A 20,516-nucleotide genomic window follows, 5' to 3' on the forward strand; every position below is an offset into this window, starting at 1 on the left:
TGGCAAATGGTATCCTAGATGTGATTTTTTTGAAATATTTTCAGTCCTTGTTATGCCTCCTCCACGTCTTATTGGGAGTGCTAGGGCGAGCGCCAGAGGCAACTCAAATGTTCCGCCTCTCAATCTCCCGACAGATAAAGATGATGTAGACTACCCCCAAAAATCCCAACCTGTCGTTTGGGACATAAACCTGAACACGCCTGATACTTCGTCCACTGTGAGTTGGGGAGTTTCGGCAAATAGGAGTGTTCCCAGAAATATGGTTTCTTCTCACAGGGGAATGCCACCGACACCAAAAGCAGCTCTACTCGAAAAAGAAATTGGGTCGCCTCAAGCACCAACTGGCAGGTGGGTCTGACCTACAATTCATTTAAATTACCCCATGAAACAAAACAGGGTCTCTACAGTCTCGATTAAAAATGGTTGTGTTATATGAGGATTTATCAGGTATTTAATTCTTGTAATTTTTTCAGAGTTCTCGCTTTGATCGTGTTTAAATTTTCAAGTTCATTTGCTGAAAGGAAGGCAAAATACGCTCTGTGTCGCCCACGTCAGTTACTGTTTTTAGTACTTGCTGTGTCGCCCTCGTCACTTAGGTAGCTGGTGTTTTCCAGCTCAATTTCAGGCAATTCGAGGAAAACTTACAGGACTTCAAGTGTGGTATTTTATTAAAGCCCTGTAAGTCGTAATTTCGTTTCCATTTTTTTCAAAGTCTCAATGTCGAGAAAAATTACATTTATTTCAAGTTAAAATGTCGAGAAATACATTGCCACTTATTGAAAAAGAACCCCAGGAAGTTTTGTTTTAGAAAATCAGATTTTTTGTCGTTTTTTTTTGTTTTGCCACCCTAAACCCCAAAGAGAGGGTAAGGAACTATAGATTATTCTGTTTTTCCGCCAGATTTGACACCAAAAAGAAAGCTCCTGAAAGTTCGTTATCGGGAACTTGTTCCGTTAACAACTTTCTCTTACAAATCTCTTAGAATTTGAACTTGCTTTAATATTAAACTGAAACATCTTCCCGTCTCCTCTCTACTTGCTCTGCATTCTAAGGTCTGGATTTAGATTCCCGGCCCAACTTTTTTAGTATCTGTGAAATTGAAGATGCAAGCATGGATTTTTTCAGCATTAACGATTCCTACTTAAAATCGACAAGTTTTCAATTTACCAACTCGGATTTTGTGTAAGTTTTTTCTGTTCCTTTCTTAAATTCAATGGTTTTAGCTTCTGTTGTTTCGTCAACTTATTTCTGGTCAAGAAGGGCAAAACTTGATTGAACGTAGTGAAGACTCTTATAAAGGTCTTGCTGATTATTTTTCCGGGAAAAAGTGTTAAAATGTGCATTTAAGTCTCAATAACTACAGTTGTGCATTCATTTATATTGATGCATTTATGAATACACTTAGGTATATATGCACTTTTTGAGTTAAACTGAAATTCATCTGCTGAAAATGACTTGAATAGCACTCTCCAAACGAATGTGGAAATGGCGCGATAAAACGTGAACGATTTCTAGTTTCGAAAATGGAATTTAATTTTTAAATTTCCAGCGGAATAAAAATTTCACCTGTTGATCCAGTTTCCTTGAGTTGAGTTAATGTTATCTAAAAAGCGCCAATCATAAATCGTTCTAGAAACTCAAAGAGCTTAAAGGGCATCTATTTTTTTCTTTGAAACTCGAAAGTTGAGATTTTTTCAACAAAGTCAGTGTTTTTTTTTATATTTACTTGCGTTCATTACTCTTTTTCAATCTTCGATTGGCTATGTTTGTTAAAACGTCAGTTGTGGTGTAAAAGTTTTGAAACTATATCGCTCAAATTTTTTTGACAACAATTATTTAGGTAATTTTTTTTGTTTTCGGATCAATGGGCGTCTACCCACCTATTGTAGCCTTGTGATCGCTCAATTTAAACTAAAAGCTTTTTCAATGCTGGTGGTTGTGTTTGAAGCGTGATAACTAATTCGATTGCCCTTCATCTTGAAGAAACACATAATTAGCAGATTTTTTTTTCAAATTTCAAATTAGCCTGAATTTCGGTGGTGGTAATATGTTCTACTTGCGCCCCGACCGGCTTTTTTCAAATTTTTGTTTTTGAGTTTATTTGTTTCTATCATTGTGATCGGAAATTTCTGGGCTACTTGCTTTTCTTATTTATGTTTAAGAGTAATGAACGTAGTGAGTACTCTTATATAGGTCTTGGTGATTTTTTTTTTGGTTTTTTCCAGGAAAAAGCCTTGAAATTTGTTCACGCCCAATTTTGATTTTTCGCGGTTTGACTTGTGATTCCTTTTCAAGTTCAGTGCATTTCCATTGTTAAAAGGAAGGCAAACTCCACTATCGAACAGCAAAAGTGTAAAGGTCACAAAAAACGTGATCGACTTCTAATTTCGAAAACGGAAATTAATTATCAGATTTCCCAGCGAAATAAAAGTTTCATCTATTGATCCAGATTTGTCAAGTTGGGTTAATTTTAACAAAAAAGTGGCTGTCGTAAATTATTCTACAAATACAAAAAGCTTTAAGGTCATCTATTTTTTTTTCTTCGAAATTCAAAAGTCCGTTTTTTTCAGCGTCTTTATGTTCATTACTCTTTTCCAACTCAGTTGGCTGTGTTAGTTTTATGGCTTCCCTTCTTGTTCAATGGTTTGCTTCATTTCAGAAATGATTCGGCCTCTGACAAGATGGTGTTTGTGGAATCAGGAAATCTGGCCAGTCGAGAATTTTTAGACAAGCATGATGACCTGTACTGGAAAAACAAGGCGGTGCTTTTTGAAGCAATATTGGGTATGAGCTACAGAAGCTATCAATTTTTGTTTATGCTGATGAGCTGGAAACTGTTGAAGAGGATATTTTCTCAAAAATTTGCGCTTTTTGATTAATCAGAAATATCTGATAATGCTTAGATTAATAAGCAAAAGTTATCAGTTTGGCTCTTAGGTATTATGCAATTTTAGTTATTGAAATATTATTGAAATAATCTGAAAATGAAAATCTGGTTTCAGTGGACCAGCTGACCCGTTCTGTGCTCTGCGACCCGGCTCAAGATGTGTCCCGCGCATCCAGCAGACCCTTTTCTTCCCGGGTAAGAATGAGTGCCAATGCACGGGGAGACAGCACTCCCATTAATCTACATCAGACTCTAGTGAACCCCACTAATAAAACAGTGAATGAAGCTGTGCTGGATAAGAGGATCCAGTTTGACGCGAGAGTGATATGCAGAGATGGGAGTATTGCTCTGAAGGTAAGGATAGGTAAAACTGTCACTAAGAAGCGTTGTATGTTTTGCGTATTACAGATGTTTTTAATGACCAGATTCATTTTGCTTGCTAGAGATTCATTTTTTTTCTAGAAAACCTGATTGAAACAAAAACCGATTTTAATTACGTATTTTATAAATCTAATCTGGTAAAATATTAGTTTTTGCAATGTATTTGGACTACAAAGGTTCTGAATTCCTGTGGTGAACCTCTGTGTCCCCGTCAGTCCACCTGTTCAAACACAGAAATTCAAACTTGGCCGAGTAATTTTTATCTATGAATTTTCACTGTTTTTCAGGAGCTGTCCGGCATTTTCTTCCAATACGACAACTCAATCGTAGTGTACGAATTGAAACTATTCGGCAAACATCGTTCGACTTCACTGCCCTTCATAGAGAGAAGCAATTACGTCAACATATCCCGAGTGCCAAACGGTAATTCAGACTCTTTAAAACATGTATACGGAGTACATGATATAACACCTGGATTTGATCTCGTTTTCATGACATCGGAGCAAAACTGCCTCCCGCCTGCGCTGAGACAGAACAGACATTGCGTAGTGCTGCGTATTACAGCCATAGACGAAACAGCAAAATTTGCTATTTTGAAATCATTAGCTATTGGTGACTATAAACAGGTTCTGTGTAAACAGATGTCAATTGACGAGAGGAAAAGTTACCGAGACCTTTTGAAATTGCAAAAGAGAAATCAAGAGTTTATTGCAGAACAGAACAAACCTCTGAGTGTGATGAAAGGTATGGTGGCGTTTTGCAACAGAGGTACAGGATACTTCGCCAAAGATTTCTACCAGAACGTCGTTATGGTAAGTTCAATTGAAATGGAAAGTTTTATTTTGCAATCGATTGCTTGTCATTATAATTATCTAATAGCATAATTTAAAATAAGGATAGCCGGTTGCTGTGTGCTTGTAGCTCAAGAAATTCTGAACATTATAAAAAAAAGTTTTTTTTGAGATTGCGTTTTTTGTTCGTGGTGTGATGGGAGGATCAGAACAGAAGTCTAGAACTTAGATAGTATTGACAACTAATTTCATCGTAAAATAAATTTTTATTTTTTAAAGCTTTATTCTCAAAAAGGCGCTGAAAAAAATAACTTTACTGGATAAAGGATAAGAAAGAGTTCACTGCTTGTCTTCAAGCAGTTTTGAAAACGTTTTCATAATTGCGTTTTTTCGGCCCCTCGTAATAAGTGTAGGTTGGCGCGGAGACGCTTTCAGGACTAGTTGTTCAAAAAGCGGTGTTTTAAAATAGTGTAAAAGGAGGATACTTTGAATAGTGAGGGTGTAAAACAGTAAAAAAGGGAATCTATTGAGGAGCGAGCTTAAACTTCTTTCAGAGTAAAAAGCGGAAAAAAACACCGGAAAACCGATTTTTTGCTCAAACATTTCCAAAAAAGCCAAAAAACAGCAGTTTTGAACTGTGTTTTTTCTAAAGTTAACATTCGGTAATATTTTGTAAAATAATGTTATCATAGTGTTCTGTAAGAACTCGGAAAATCCATTTGGTCAATCTAAAAAAGATCCAATTCGTCAGTAATTCCGCGAAAACTTCCATATCAAGTATGATACCCGCTAAGGCATGGGCGTTTGCTTGCTGTGCATTGCTAAATCAAATTATTTCAAATTAGTTCATTTGTTATGCTAACTTGTGCTGCTGCAAATTTTCGCATCGTGGGAAAAAAAGCTTACAAAAGCTCCATTCAAAAAAAAATATTGATTTCTTATGTCTAACACAGCATGCCGCATTGTTGTTTGTTTGCGGTATTTAACGAAATCCTTGAGTGAAAGTGAAGAACTTCCATAATTTTAGGACTACGAATTTCTACTAAACTCTGAGGAAATGGATGTTGTATGGAATGCCCTGCGAGACAAAACTTTTAATGAAGAAGTCCATTTCGAGCATTTTTTCAACGCTTTTCTCGGAACATTTTTTGAAGACGAAGCCGATCTTGTCAAACAAGTAATGCGTAAACTGGACCCAACTAGAACTGGCTATGCAATTCCAGATAATTTTTTGAAGTTTCACAAGCCAGCGAGAACCAACGACTTGTATCGATTGCTTCAAAGGTTGGAACTACCAGATGTGAAAGAGCATTTTTCAGGTCGAAATGGAAGAATTTCAGAAGATATAACCTGGGGAGCATTTAACGATTATTATTTTGTAGTTTATGCGTGCCTTAAAGATGTAAAAATGTTTGCTAAGCTAATATCTGAAACCTGGGGAGTTATGAGAGATTAGATTGTAAATTCGTGTGCACAGAAGATTTATGTGTAAATATGTTTAAGTGTAAAATATCTATCCTTAGTTTAAACCTTTTGGTAGTGATGATAATTTTCTATACAAATTTGTTCAAAATTTACTGTTATGCCTGCGAGTTTGGATCGGGATATTTATTGTTCCTCGGGCCACCCATGTTATTGAAAAAACTTGGGTTTCAGGTGTCATCCACGGAGTCGAGCGTGTTTTTAACAGACTGTTAGTTTGAAATCGGTTTCCTGGAAGATTGTATTAGTGTCCTTAATGATGAGGCAAACGATTTTACTTTTAAGTCGTTTGGGTTCTGCTTATTTGCGTGATTTTTTTGTCAGGTAAAAGTATTAAAATTTGATCACGCTAAATTTTGATTTTTGGCTGTTTGAATTTTATCTTTCGTAATTTTAATTTACTAAAAGGATGGCAAATTACCAGCTCCAACTGCGTAAATGGCCGCTAAACTTCAATGAACTTTAGGTTGCAAAGTGGAGTTAAGTTTTCAGTTTTCCCAGCAAAATTAAAAATTATCTATTGATCCAGTTCTCTCAAATTGAATTACTTTTATCAAAAAAGTGTCTCTCATAAATTGTTTTAGAAGTTTTGTGGGCAGCTATTTTTTAAGAGTAATGACCGTAGTGAAGACTCTTTTATAGGTCTCTTTCGCGGTTTGAGTTGTGATATGTCTTTCAAAATTCAGTGTCTTTCATTTGTTAGGAAGGCAAACTCCACTATCGACTAGCATAGCAAAAGTGTAAAGGTCATGAAAAACATGATCGACTTCTAGTTACGAAAGTGGACTTTAGTTATCAGATTTCCCAGCGAAATAAATCCTTATCTATTGATCCAGTTTTCTCAAATCGGGTTAATTTCATGAAAAGATGTCAATCGTAAATAATCTAGAAATTCAAAGTGGTTGAAGGTCATCTGTTTTTTCTTCGAAGATTGAGATTTTTTCAAACAATAATTCAGTTTTTTTCCTTTTTTGCGTGCATTACTCTATTCCAACTGCCAGTTGGCTATGTTTTCATTGGGATTCGAAGTTGAGAATTTTTCGAAAAACAAAAACTTTTTATATTTTTTTCGTTCAGTGACTTTTTTTTTCAATGCAATGAAAAACTTATTTCAGTCCAGTTTTCTCTGATTGAGCTAGTTTTTTTTTTAATTAAAAAAGTGTTGATCATAAATAGAAAGTTTTGAAGTTGTGTTTCAATTCTTTTTTGGGATCATTGACATTTTAACAACTTTTTTTGGCTATGTTTCAGTGTGAAAGAAAGAAGTATTTTTCACTTTAATAGGTCTTGATGGTTTTTTTCAGGAAAAAGTTCATCTTTTACGGCTAATCTTCTGATTTTTTTGAAGTTCTAGAGAAATTCTTTTGCCAAAAAGAATGCACATTCCGCTCTCCAATTAGGAAAGTTGAAAAAATGTGAACTATTTCTAGGTTCTAAAGTTTCATTTTTTAGATTTCCAGCGGAGTAAATAAAATGCCCAGTTATACAGTTTTCTCAAACTGGGATAATTTCCTTGAAACATTTTCAATGATAAGTAGTTCTTGAAGTTCGAAGAGCCGTGAGGATTTTTTTGTTAAATTTATAAAATTATAAAGTGTTTGAAACCTGTTAATAATTTTTTTTTCGTTTTCCTTGTAATACCCCTCAAAAAACTCTTGCATAGGAAACAAGTTTTGCTCATCCAACGATGCAATATGTTGCCACTAAGCTGATTTAGTATAAATCGAAAAATCTTTAAGCGGAGTTAAGGAAAAAATAAAATCGTCAAAAATTATTGATTTGGATTTGGTGAATTTAAAACTAACATAAAAAAACTTGGAAAAGAACGGGTTTTGGAAGGCAAAAATTCTGAAAGTATGATTTTTGGTTGATTTCATTATTGCATTTGTAATAATTCCGTTCACATTAACTGACGGAGCAAAAATTTGAAAACTTATTTGAAAAGAAAACTATCAAAATTTCAGTTATTTACTTTTGCGAGAGCAAGTGTCTTGTAATCGGGAACAAGACTTTTTTTCCCGTCAACAACTTTTCTTGCAAATTTGTAGGAAATTGTGAAGTTGTTTTATTAGTGAACCTTAGCAACTTCGAGACTACTTCTCACTTGGTATAGAGGTTTTGCATTTGCCTTTGTACCCCGAAGTCTTGGCTCGAGTACCCACCGGCCGGACCTTGTTTTTTCAGGTTGCATTAAATTGAACTTTTTTCCTGTCGAAATAGATGTGTCGGAATTTCAATTGTTTCCTATTGTTTTGGCTTATTTGCCACATCGGGGGTTTTTAATGCTTTCAACAATTTTCAGTAAATGGTTTTGGCTTTTGTTCAGCGGCGTAGTTACCTTAAAATTGCTAAAAATTTTCCAAGACTATTTTTGCTTTCTGCTCAATGGTTATCCACCCGCTTTTTGTTGTCTTTGTAGCCGCTTGTTAAAAACTAAAAGCTTATTTAAAACTTGTGTTCATTTTTTTGGCTGTTTCTATTCGTTCGCATGCAATGCTGTGGTTGCTTTGAATCGTAAATGATGCGAAACAAGCGCAGGATTGCAAGCAATGTTTAAAATCTATAAGAAATTATAAATTTCTACGTAGAATTTTTAAAAGCATTTAGCTCAACCAATGGGATTATTTAATGGCATTCAGAAATTCAGATGAAAGCTGAACCTTCAAAAAGAGTTTGTGCTTCGCTTCGGGAACTAAGCGACATAAATTAACAGACTGACGTCATATTTTTTGTGCGGTTTCCTTTTGAGTTTAGAAGACGCCGCAATAATTGTACTTGCAATTAGGAGCCTCGAACCTTTATCAACAGTTTTGACAACTACTTGGTTGGAACACATTTTTACACTAACGAGCAGCGAAGTGTATTAGTACGAACCTTCTTTTTTTCTTAACTAACTCGCAAATAAAAGTGTTCACTAATTTGTGGGCACTTTTGCTGTAATCACGATCTGTAGCATTGGAAACGTCATAACTTCTGTTCTCTGCTTTATTTGTGGCTAGTGTTAATGAGTTATTAAGCGTCCGTGGCTGAGTGGTTAGTGCGGGAGACTCATCATCTCTAGGTTGCACATGGAATCAGAGACGTAGCCGAAATTTTATTGCACTTTATAGAGCTGCTTTTTATCGTGTTCTCGCTATTGTCTGCGAAGCGAGGCTTCGCTTCTGTGTAGAAATTTTTCTATCTGTATAAAAAAAATTGTCAGCACAAATATTAGATAACACCAAAAAATGTTACAATGATACATGCAATTGCGCCAATTGATTACTGTTAACGCAATCTTTAAAGGCAATAGAAGATCCACGATTTGGGATCCACCATTGAGATCCAACATTGAGTTTATATCCGTAAGTAAATCAAACTCACTTTTCTTACTGATTAAAAGTCAGAGTGTTAATTAGAAATTCCTTGGCTTTGCACTTCCAAAAAGTCAGGCAGGTTTTTTTTGGATATTTGAACCTGTATCAAAGTTCCGTCTATTCTTACCCTATGTGCCTGTTTCGTCTTTTTTCTTTGGTTTACACCAGGAAACTTGGATCACTTATATGTGATGTCCTTTTAAAATTAGGTTCGCGAATTCGTCAATTTAATTTGTGCATTTGTATTTTATTGTGCTAATTTTTTTAAATGTAGTTTCAAGACTCAACAGATCCATGGTCTCCGTTTGTATTTCGATCGTCGTTCAAGAACATGATTGATTGGACGATGAACCTCAAATGAGACCTGCACTGTTTAATGATAGTGATTGCCTCTTCTCTTGTGACCCTGGTGAGATCGGTACCGTTGACCGAGGTCAGTCTGTCCCATGGATAAATGCGGTCTGAAACAAAAATAATTTATTTTCATTGAGATTCCAATAAACTTGGGCTGATATGAGTTACGGTAATCATTTCAGATAACAGTTTTGATTGCTCATTTCAGATATCTAATATCTGTTTACAGCCCCAGTTGAAACTCGATTTGATCAATTAAGGTCTTCAATGTCGAAGCACGTACCTTCTCCTTTTAAATCCGCAGCACTCCCCTCTCTCACACTCTGAACTATGATCCCAATTGCGGCATAGTCGACAATACTGATTCCAAGCGATTCGTTTTCCGCTTTCACTATCTCGACGAATCTCTTGGGCCCCAATGTCATCTGCTCGAAACTGGGTTCCTGGCTTTGAACCGAAGAGGCATATGGGGAAACAAAGGTGTTCGTTGAGAAATCAGGAGCGTCGGATTCGGCGACGTTTTCCGGCTGTTCATTAATTCGTTCTTGGGAACTCGGAACTTCTTCCATGTAGGCTTCCTCAGCGTTCGCACTGTGCAGGCTTTCACGAAGAGTAGAGGCTTCAGAATTGAGACTAATGATGTTGCCTGTCTGTAAGAAGTAGTCTGCTTCCTCTCCCGGTACATAGTGAAGTTCTACTGCATTGACAAATCGGGGATCTGTGACGGCCGTCTGCATTATTGGCTGCAGTTCTGTCGGTACGCTGCCCAGTTCATAACCGTTAATCGCCACCAGATAGTCACCGAAAATAGAAAATCGACTAGGAAACATTCTTTCTCAACTCGTGTTTCCCTGAGAAAAAATCACGCTGAGTTGCATCAATTAAGTAGATAATCAAACTTTCTGTCGGTTAAATAGTCTATTATCTGAAGTTTTTTCCTAAGGGTATAAGTTTTATAAATACTTTCTAAGGTCTTTTCATTTATTTTGTTAAAACGAAGACAAACTCTTCTATCGAACAGCAAAAGTGTAAAGGTAACGAAAAACGCTATCGACTTCGTGTCGAAAATGGTATTTAAATTTCAAGATTTCCCAGCGAAATGAACAATTTACCTATTTACCTATCCAGTTATCTCAAATCGGGTTAATTTTATTATTGAAGTAGCAAAAACAAATTGCTCTAGAATTTCAAAGAGCTTTAAGGCCATACGTTTTTTACTTTGAAATTCGAAAGTCAAAGATTTGTCAAAGAACAAGTCAGCATTTTTTTCTGTTTACAACTGCATTTTTTCAACTGTCTGTGGCCTATGAAATTTATTCCTTCAGTAGGCCTCAAAAGAGACAGGAAACCTCAGTTACAGTGCAACTAGACTGATTATTAGGTAGATGGTACCTTCTTGCAGTCGTCCATCCTGTCCTACGAGACCATCTGACGTGATAGTTCTGACTAGCATGCCGGCATTGTGGAAAGGTATCAGCCTCTCTTTGTCGTGAGGAGAGACGAGGCCCATGCCCATTCGCTGCTCAGATTTTTTCTCAATCACGATGTTCTTCACTAGCTCGTCTGGCCATTTTGTAATCTGCGATTGAAAAACTCAGTTTTAAACTTAATCTCTTGGCCAGCTTTGGTTAAAATGTCTCTTCCAAGAAGAGTTTTTTTTATCAGTTGATCCAAAGAGCTGTCGATTTTTTGGAAAAAAAACTGTAATTGCAATGCTTATTCAGATGCGGCTCATAAGTTCACAGATTGTTTATGTGTAAACCTGTGATAAAGTGCTGTTGTCCTCTGGTTCGTTCCGTATAGTCCCCGGCTGTTGCGAGCCGTTGAGTTCTGACAGTTCGTCTTGAACTATTGTTGTACCAGGACTTTCGTTTGCTCTGCTCTGATTGACGGAAGAAGCGCTCGTCACTCTGTAAGTGAGGTGATTGTTATTGACTCGACTTGGATCTCGCTCGCGTATGTTGGCCATCTTTTCACTGCCAGACTTGGAGTGAGAGTAAGCAACTTTGTTTGAGGGAGCGTCGAAACTGACATCGATATTTGTGGAAACTGTGTTGTCCAATCTAGGTAGAAGAATACTTTTGTAATTTGATTCATTGAAAGTTCCTATTTTTTAAATGACACTATTTAATCATGGAGACTTTCCAAACTATTTGGTTTGAAAATATTCTAAATCGCAAGGTGTTTTTTTGTGTGGTCAATATCTTAATTACCCTGAATTTCAAGTACTTCTGAATTAATCGAGCTTATTAGGAGTATATTTCGAATTTTGAGTGCAGTGATGTCCAGTTTAAAAAAATTAACCAAGTTCTTAACCATTAACCAATTTAATTTTTAACCATGTTGAAATCGGTTTACCAGGTTTGCCTTCAAACATTGTTAAAACAAATTATAAAAACTCTCAATTTTTTGATAAACTATGCAAGATTTGAAAGTATTTGACACGCGAACTTTGTCGGACGTTATCAAATTGTATTCAGTTTCCAAAATAGCTAATTATCAATCGATGGAGCACGACTCAGTGGAGGTTTGGTGTGACTTGGGAAAAAAGTTCCTGGACCTTACTTCAATTGAGAATTTGATATAGTTCAAATTGCTTAAAAGTTGATAGAAAATCCAGGTTTATTTGATTTAAAAAGAGCTGTATTTAACCAATTGCTAGGCAAAGGGTTATATTGGACATCACTGTTTGAGTGAACAACTTACATTTGGTACTCCTTTCGCTTCTCCTGCTTGATTTTATGGCCATCAAATTGGTCATTCTCGAGTTCGGAATCAGATTGCGATTTCACGCTTCTGCCGATGTTCCGCACGTCCGGTTTCGCCTCATTCCCAAGCAATGCAAACATCTTTTTGTTGGCGGTTTTTAACAGAGGCTTGTCGCTTTTGTCCTCTTTCATGCTTTCTTCGGTTATATTATCATGTCTTTCGTCGTCTTCTAATTCGTCTTCGTCAAATTCACTGTCGTATTCACTTCCGTCTGCTTCATCTTCCTCGTTGTCCTGCTCGATCAGGTCAGATCCCTGGATTTGGTGGTACCTGAAAAGTTTCACTGTTATAAACTGTCAATGAACGTAATTATTATGATTTTTTAAAGCTTATATTGCCTTTTTAGGTTAAATTTTGATATTTGGCGGTTTGATTTTTGAATAGTGTTTAAGTACGATTCAAATTCATTTGCTAAAAGGAAGGCAAAATCGCTCTGTATTACAAAAGTGAAAATGGTGTGAAAAACATGAACGTAAAAGAAAATTTTTTTGTACTGATTCAGTTCTCTCAGTCTGAGTTACTTTTATTTAAAAAGTGTCAGCTATAAAAAAGATTATTGAAATTGAAAAAGTTTTAAGGCAATATAATTAATGTTAGTAAACAATGTTAACTGGAAAGTTTAAAAGTTTTTTTTTTAAATTCAATCATTTTTTCAATTTCTTTGTGCTCATTGATGCATTTGCAGCTGCCTCTTGGCGATGTTACCTAAATAATAATGAAAAGATTTGATATCAACAGTAATTACACCTTCGAGCGTTAGTGTATTAGAACGAATCTTATTTTCTAACCCAACTCGCAGATAAATGTGGCCATTAAAATTTTCTCTTGGTGGAGCTTTTGCTATAATCACAATCTGAAGCATTGGAAATTTCATAACATCTGTTCTACCTTATTTGTGGCTATTGTTTAGGATTTATTAAGTGTCGGTGGCTTGTGTGTGAAACTCATAATCTCTAGGTCTCTGATCGAATCCGAGAAGTATCCGATTTTTTTTTCGAAATCGAGGCTTATTTCTACATTTTCTCATTGCGCTTTATAGAGCTGCTTTTTGTCGTATTCTCGCCTGGGTTTGCGAAGCGCAGCTTTGCCTCTGTCTCATTTTTGTATATCTTTTGAGGTTTTAAATACTATCCAAGAATTTTACGCTTACGATTAGCCAGAGCTATCAAATCAGAATCTAGACCTATACCATGTAGTTAGTTCGTCTACCCGTTCCATTCGAATGTAAATTTATCAACTCCGATTTTGTATTTCATTTTTTTCCCGTTTTTTTTTGTTCTTTTTTGCCGCTTAACAGGTTGCGGCGTCTATTATTTAAACTTGGTGGCTTCGTCTTTCGTCGTGTGAAAAGCTACAGAAGTTTGTTTTGCATATGTGTGTTTTGAAGGGGATCAATTGTTAGAAATTCTTTAAAAAATTTATTAGAACAATGTTTGTTTCGGCTCAACGGGTGTCTGCCCAAGTATTTTCGGCTTTGTTACCGCTTCCTAAGTTTTGCACCAATGCTAGCTTGACAATCAGATGTCTTTCTTGCTTTTAAAAAAATCAAACAGCTTTTTTCAACACAATTCGAGACAGGTATGTGAAGTTTTTCTGACATAAAAAATTGTCTCAATGATTTTCTTCTCATTTTCTTTCGGCCAGTTTGCCATGTTATGTTTGTGTTGAATCGAAATTGGTGCAAAGCTCCGCTCAGCCTCTTTGTGTTAAATGTTTAGGGTTTGATTTAAATGTGTCTTGGAAACCTATACAAGATATTCGTTGCATGAAACTAGAATAACCATTTGACTTTACCTTAGTGGTATGAACTTGCGGACACCAATGGTGATTGGCCCCTTGTGTAGATGATTCATAAGATTAACGAAGTCTTTGCCAAGGCACTTTGAGGTGTCGTAGTTCATGACCTGAAGCAGAGAAAAGATAATGATGTTTTTCCTGGGCGAAGTACCTGAATGGCTCATGGTGAATGATTTTGGATTTGCGAAGATTTCCAGGAGGATGACATGGACCCCTACAAACGTGACCGAATCGGGATTCGAACACACAACAAATTTCGATTTCGGCGGTTTGAATTTTTTCTTTCATGATTTCATTTGCTAAAGCCGCTAAAATTTGAATTATTTTTAGGTTGGAAAGTGGAGTTTAGTTTCAGGTGTTCCAGCGGAATGAAAAATTGTCTATTGATCAGTTTTCTCAAATTGAATTAATTTTTATTAAAGAAGTGTCTCTTATAAATTGTTCTAGAAGTTCATAGTTTTGAGGGCAGCTATTTTTAAAAAGTAATGACCGTAGTGAAGACTCTTCTATAGGTTTTGTTGAGTTATTTATTTTGTTTTTTTTTTAGGAAAAAATCTTTAAATTAGTTCACGCTTAATTTTGCTTTTTCGCGGTTTGACTTGTGATTTCTTTTTAAGTTCAGTGCACTTCCTTTGTTAGAAGGATGGCAAACGCCACTATCGACTAGAAAAAGGTCATGAAAAACATGATCGACTTCTAGTTTCGAAAGTGGAATTTAATTATCAGATTTCGCAGCGAAATGAAATCTTTACTTATTGACCCAGTTTTCGCAAAGTGGGTTAATTTCATGAAAAATTGTCAATCATGAATAATCTAGAAATTCAAAGAGGTTGAAGGTAATGTGTTTTGTCTTCGAAATTCGAAGATTGAGATTTTTTTAAACAATAATACAGTTTTTTTTCTGTTTTGCGTGCATTACTCTTTTCCAACTTTCAGTTGGCTATGTTTTCTTAAGTACAGTGCATTTCCATTGTTAGAAAGAAGGAAAACTCCACTATAGACTAAGAAAAGTGTAAAGGTCACGAAAAACTTGATCGATTTCTAGTTTCGAAAGTGGAATTTAATTATCAGATTTCGCAGCGAAATAAATCCTTATCTATTGATCCAGTGTTCTCAAATCGGGTTAATTTCATGAAAAGATGTCAATCGTAAATAATCTAGAAATTCAAAGTGGTTGAAGGTCATCTGTTTTTTCTTCGAAGATTGAGATTTTTTCAACAATAATTCAGTTTTTTTTCTGTTTCTTTGCTTGCATTACTCTTTTCCAACTGTCAGTTGGCTATGTTTTCATTGGAGTTTGAAAGTTCAGATTTTTTCAAACAAGTAGAATTTCTATTTTTTGCGTTCATTGACTCTTTTCCAGCTGTCTGTAGGCTATGTTTCAATCATTAGAACGCGGAGTACAAAAATTATCCGAATTTGTTCTTCTGCGAACCTGTACTATTCGGTCATTTGGAGCCATGATGTCAGCTTTTTCTGCCTCCCCACCCTCCATGATTTCTTGTACCACAATCGCTGGACTTCCATCTTCAATGTTAATCTGAGATATCTTCAGACCCATGCTTTCTCCCTCAATCTTCATAACTGTGCACAAGCTCGCCTCTGGTTCCCACGATGCTTCCACAAACATGACACTGTTGTCGGCTTCTAGAGTGCCTTCGCCTCTTGAGTTGACAGAACTGAGATCCAATTCATTTGCATTCGCGCGCGAGTCTGCAGCTGTCTCTGTTTTGGAGTATATTGAGCTTAGTTCGACGTCAGGGAAGATTTCCTGATATTCTGTCATTTTTGATCTCCGCAGCTCGTCGTAGTCGTTTTCAGGGGACTAGTAAAATTATCAGGTTATTTCATCAGAGCAGATTTTTCACAAAAAGGATGATTAAAGCGTTAGTTTCAACGTTTACCCTTTAAATTTTGAAGGAACAACAAAAAATCAAACCAATGTCGAAATTGAGTGTTGGACTTGAACTTTTTCAAGTTTTTAGACCCAAACCCTTGCATTGTTTATATTCATACATTAGTTCCTATGAATATATTAGGTGTACAATTGGTAAATGATTATATGCATTGTGTGCATTATAGGTACCTCATTAGTGGGGTCTCCACTCGCGTTTATTCTTTCATTGTTTGACAGCTGACGTTCATTAGCTTTTGATGGTCCCTGTGTTGTAGGGTCGGATATGTGTGGATTTCTAGCATAGCTGTAGATGTGCTGTTCTGACCTTGAGTGAGTCGCCTCTTTGAATGGAGTAGTAGCGTTGTTGTGTTTCGGCTTGACGAGTCGCTCGTTTGATTGAGATCTATGGACCATGCTTGCCGTTGTGTCATTGAATTCCGATCTCTGAAAGACCGTTTATTTTTGTAGAAGAAATTGAACAAAATTTACTAGTCTGAGCTATCATTGTGAACCATTTTAAGTACTATTACTTTAGAATTTCAGATATCACAATTTACCGGACACGCCTATGCTGAAAATCAAAACTGAACAGTTTTCTATTGCTGTTTAGTTTTGTATCAGCAAAAAAATTTGAAACGTGTACTGTGATTTCATTGTATTTGTCCGGCTTGTAGACATGAAGTGGAGTTTCTTTGTGACTCCGACTTGCTCTCGCTGGTTTATTGGTGGGGTCGCTTGGTCCACCGTGAATTTTTCCAAACATTGGATTCATTGAAAATTCTGGACCTTGCAATTCCTGAAAAAAGCCAGCAAACTATTTATGAAAAAATGACTTTATTGTTTATTCGAGAAAAAATGGAGGGTATTGCTGGCCTTTAAATTAAGAAAAGTTTTAGCTGTGTAATCTATTGTTCCTTGGATTTTCAATTTTTAGGCTAAAATTTGAGACAACCTAGTGATAGTGTAGCCGAGATTTTATAATGAGACTCACATCTTGCTCATGTTTTAAAATGCTGTGAGAATGAGAGTTCCGATTGTTTCGACTGTAAACCACTGTGATGTGTCTCCGTTTGTCAAATTGGGGACCGTAAAAGCGAGAAAATGCTGGGTTAAAAGGATCCATGTTCCATGTTTGGATCCCGTCGATTTCCAGAAGATTGTCTCCGGACTCCAAGGGGTATGCGTTGATAAGATTCGTTGGTCTACCTTGTGGTTGTTGGTTGTGTCGAATTTTGGGAACCTGGTCCACGCTATGAAAAAGTGATCATTAATCATCGATAAGAAGTTAGTAGAATTTAACTGCCCCTGCATGAAAAAAATGTTCAATGTTAGCTGCGAATTAATATTTGTGAATGATATAATTTTGCCGTAATTGATTGGCGAAAAACTCCTTTAAGCTTTTTGAATCTTGGATGAATTGCTCTCATGCACATTATTTGGAAATGAGGAGCTTATTTTAATTCTCACATGTATTTGAGAGCACCTGTAGATGGATCGCTGTGTTCTTTCACCATAGACATCAGATGTTCAGCTATTACTTGACAATGCTGCACTTCGAAACCTTCGCCCAATCTTCTCTGGTGTGTCTTTATCCTCTCTTCTACCGTCCCTTGATTCGGTTCGTCCAAATCATCATCCTGAGAACCCATTTCGGCTTCTCTTAAGAAAGTTAAATGGACTTCTTTCGAATTCTGCTTGAGAAGCGTCAAAGACTCGTCTTTGGTCAGGTGACTTATTGACTGCCCGTTGACGGCCACTATTTGGTCCATAGGTTGGATAAGGCCGCATTTGTCAGCGGGAGATCCGGGTACGACGTCTTTTATAAAGAGTCGCTCGTCTTTGAAGTCTTTGCTTCCAGGGAGCGACCGAATGTTGATTCCTGGAATCAAAACAACGAATTCCCTTTTGTAAATATGTTTGAAATTTCAAACATAATTTTTGAAGTTCCTTGCCTTTCTCATGACGTTTTAACAGATTTTTAATTGGATTTGTTTTTTTTTAGCTGCTACTACTTAAACGATGCTTAGATGTACTGTCTTACCTAGGGAACCAAATTGCTTCACCAGAGTAGCGTGAAAGAATTCGTTCAGATTTTGGTCGAACCGGATAGGATAGTCGAACCTCTGGTATCTGATGACTGTCAAATCAGCAACTCTTCCGCACGATTTTAAAATTGTAACCACTTCATTTGAGTTCAAACCATGAATCGGAACATTGCTGATAGCTTGGATGATGTCTCCTTTTCTAAGATTTCCGTCTTTCCAGGCAATTCCGTTTTCAACTATTTTTTCGACCACTGTCAATGTGTCTAATGTTACAATTGCAAATCCGAAACTCCCGCCGATCTCGTTCGTTTCGAGGCTGATAGTTAATTTTTGCTGTTGGAATCGAATCACTGATTTATGTAACTGAGACTCGTTGAGTAGATTTTGCTCGAAAACAAACTCGACCGGTTGATGGCGACCGGCTAGTTTCGATGTTATGGTCTGAAAATTAGGAAGTTTCTAAGATATGATTTTTACTAAAAAAAGTGGAAATTAAAAAAAAAAATTTCGATACGCATGTTTTTAAATCATTGTGGTCGAACATCTGTGCTACTTGCAGAGCGAACTAGCTCTCCTTGTTGAAATTTTGGAACGAACTAATGTGTGGAAGTTGGCGTTGCACTCGCCACTTTAATTGGTCTTCATGCAAGATGGGAATGTAAACTTAAAGTGCCTTGAAATGTTTTGGGTTCTGGATGACGCAGTCGTTGATGAGGACCAACTCATCGCCAGGTCTGATTAACATCCTCAAATGTGCCTCCTTCCGATCCACAGCAGCAGCCTCGACACTGTCCACCACTAGCTTGCACACCTGTTCGTGAGTGGGAGTTGAGACCTCGTTGGGGTCCCTTTCCAGCTCCACTCCGCCGACGCTGAATCCCCATGAGGAACCGGGTCTGGCTGGGAAGTGCACTCTGAATAAATATGGAAAATTTCATCTCTAAGGAACTAACTGTCTGTATTATGAATAGTGCTATTTTTCAGCGTACAAGCGGTTTAAATAATCAAGACAATAAGCAATTGAACGAATGATTCAGAAGACCTGCATGAATCTTTGCTCGTTTCACGAGCTTTGTGTTGACTCCTTGGCTACGATTGTTATTACGGTTATTCTTCTTTGATGGTTGCTAGATTGGTTTTTGTGGCAATATTGAAAATTTTAATGGACACTGACCTGTAAAAGTTATCTGGAAGTGAAATGCTCTTCGACTGTTGTGGCGGCACCGTTGGTTTGAACAGTTCTTTGTTTTCGCAGTTGAACTTGTAAATCTCTCTGAACACAGGATCCTTCAGGAGGACACTAAGTTGTCGCAACTGCTGTGCTCCCGGGTGAGTGCTGTCAGGGTAACAAGTGAGGAACTGGTTAAGAACTACCCTAGCACTTCGCTCGAATTGGTCCAGGTTTACTGTGACGTCATTAGAAGTTGAACTACAGAAATGGTCTGATAGTTCACACAGTGGAAATTTTGGTAGCTGGAAAGGAGCTAAAAACTGATATTCCTGGACAATTTCGCCGGGCATTTGCTTTCCAACTATGTTGAAATTAAGCAAGTTTTAAATTGAAATTAAAATCTGAAGAAGAAATAGTAATCCCTCAATACTTGGACTTGAAACGCTAATTGACTTGAGGTTGATTCTAATTATTAATTTTATGAAAAAATGTTCAATTTGAACTATCAGATAATTATGCAGTACCCGTCATTATTGCTGATGCGAGGAGCCACCAGGTGATCTCGGTGTTCGTTCATGACCTCAAATAATAAATTTCAGCTAAATTTTTCCGATTGTGTCAGTGCAAAGTTGCTTTGCTGGGTGAAACATTGATTTCGATGGAGTCTTTTACGATTACCACCCAATTTAAAAACCGCGCAAAAGTCACAGATAATCAAAATTTTAAGCATTCATTAAAATTGATTGATTGTAAAGAATCAACTTGGAGTATACGTTCAAATTCTGGTCATCGTTTAGTATTGACGAGATTGTTTGTTGCTTTCATGTTTGTGTATTTATTACACCGCTACGTTTCACTGCTCGCAAGGTGTACTCGTACTGTAGAAGCACATGCTCGTCCTGTATACAGCAATATACAGTATAAACTGGTAGAGTGTATCAACTAAATGTGGTGTGATGACAGTGTTCAATTTTTGTATGGCGGCTGGATTGAATGGTACAACATGTGCATCCAGCTGATCTATGGGAGGATTGTTTTCTTTTGGATAGTGTCAGGAAAGATTTGTGACTGAGAATTGGGACATCGAAGAGGCGATCTCGAGAGGCGGATCCAAGATTTGGATCTTGTATCTTGTTAATTATCCCCCCCCCTCTGGTACCTTGTAACGAACGAATCCCCCCCCCCCCCCCCCACCCATAAAGAAAGAATTGAGCAGTTAAGCATATACGAATTTTGTTTCACCAAACTGATTTACCGAGCTCTTCAAAAACAGCACAACGAACCTATTTGGACAAAATTTTCTGCTCTTAAGGCATTTTTTAAAACCATATCAAAAATGCCGTTTTGGCACTTTTTGTGGATGGTTTTGACCAAAAAAGGCGTTTTTGTCGTGCGTTCCCATTAAATTAGTATACATTGGCGCCAAACTGTCTTTAAAAAAGTTTTGGAGTCCATCGGAAGAAATGGCGGTCGATAAATAGTACCAAAGGACGGGACCATTAGGTGGCCAGGGGTTTGAATCCGTACGGAAGGGGCTGGCTAATTCAAAGTTTCTTAAGTGTCAATGAACGTAGTGAAGACACTCA

General features: G+C 36.9%; 3 protein-coding genes across 3 annotated transcripts in view; 1 reads left to right on the plus strand and 2 right to left on the minus strand.

Moving 5' to 3' along the window:
* The window catches only part of LOC134842903 (AF4/FMR2 family member lilli-like), a 237,569-nt gene that overhangs the window by 140,394 nt on the left and 76,659 nt on the right, over positions 1-20,516 (minus strand). The window lies entirely within an intron of this gene.
* LOC134856470 (calcyphosin-2-like) lies at positions 49-5,636 on the plus strand. The gene is made up of 5 exons (XM_063872744.1): positions 49-348; positions 2,660-2,784; positions 3,003-3,241; positions 3,556-4,080; positions 5,087-5,636. Exons 1-5 carry the CDS (start codon positions 53-55, stop codon positions 5,513-5,515), a joined length of 1,614 nt encoding a protein of 537 aa, XP_063728814.1. The 5' UTR covers positions 49-52; the 3' UTR covers positions 5,516-5,636.
* Positions 9,108-20,067, minus strand: LOC134842898 (uncharacterized). The gene is made up of 15 exons (XM_063859415.1): positions 19,455-20,067; positions 18,934-19,188; positions 18,433-18,673; positions 17,756-18,200; positions 17,182-17,593; positions 16,706-16,964; positions 16,358-16,510; positions 15,904-16,158; positions 15,253-15,642; positions 13,815-13,924; positions 11,958-12,290; positions 11,014-11,314; positions 10,642-10,830; positions 9,535-10,051; positions 9,108-9,358 (listed from the first exon to the last, which is right to left on the minus strand). Exons 1-15 carry the CDS (start codon positions 19,505-19,507, stop codon positions 9,174-9,176), a joined length of 4,098 nt encoding a protein of 1,365 aa, XP_063715485.1. The 5' UTR covers positions 19,508-20,067; the 3' UTR covers positions 9,108-9,173.

The sequence above is a fragment of the Symsagittifera roscoffensis genome, chromosome 1, assembly GCF_963678635.1.
Source record: "Symsagittifera roscoffensis chromosome 1, txSymRosc1.1, whole genome shotgun sequence".
Lineage (NCBI taxonomy): Eukaryota > Metazoa > Xenacoelomorpha > Acoela > Convolutidae > Symsagittifera > Symsagittifera roscoffensis.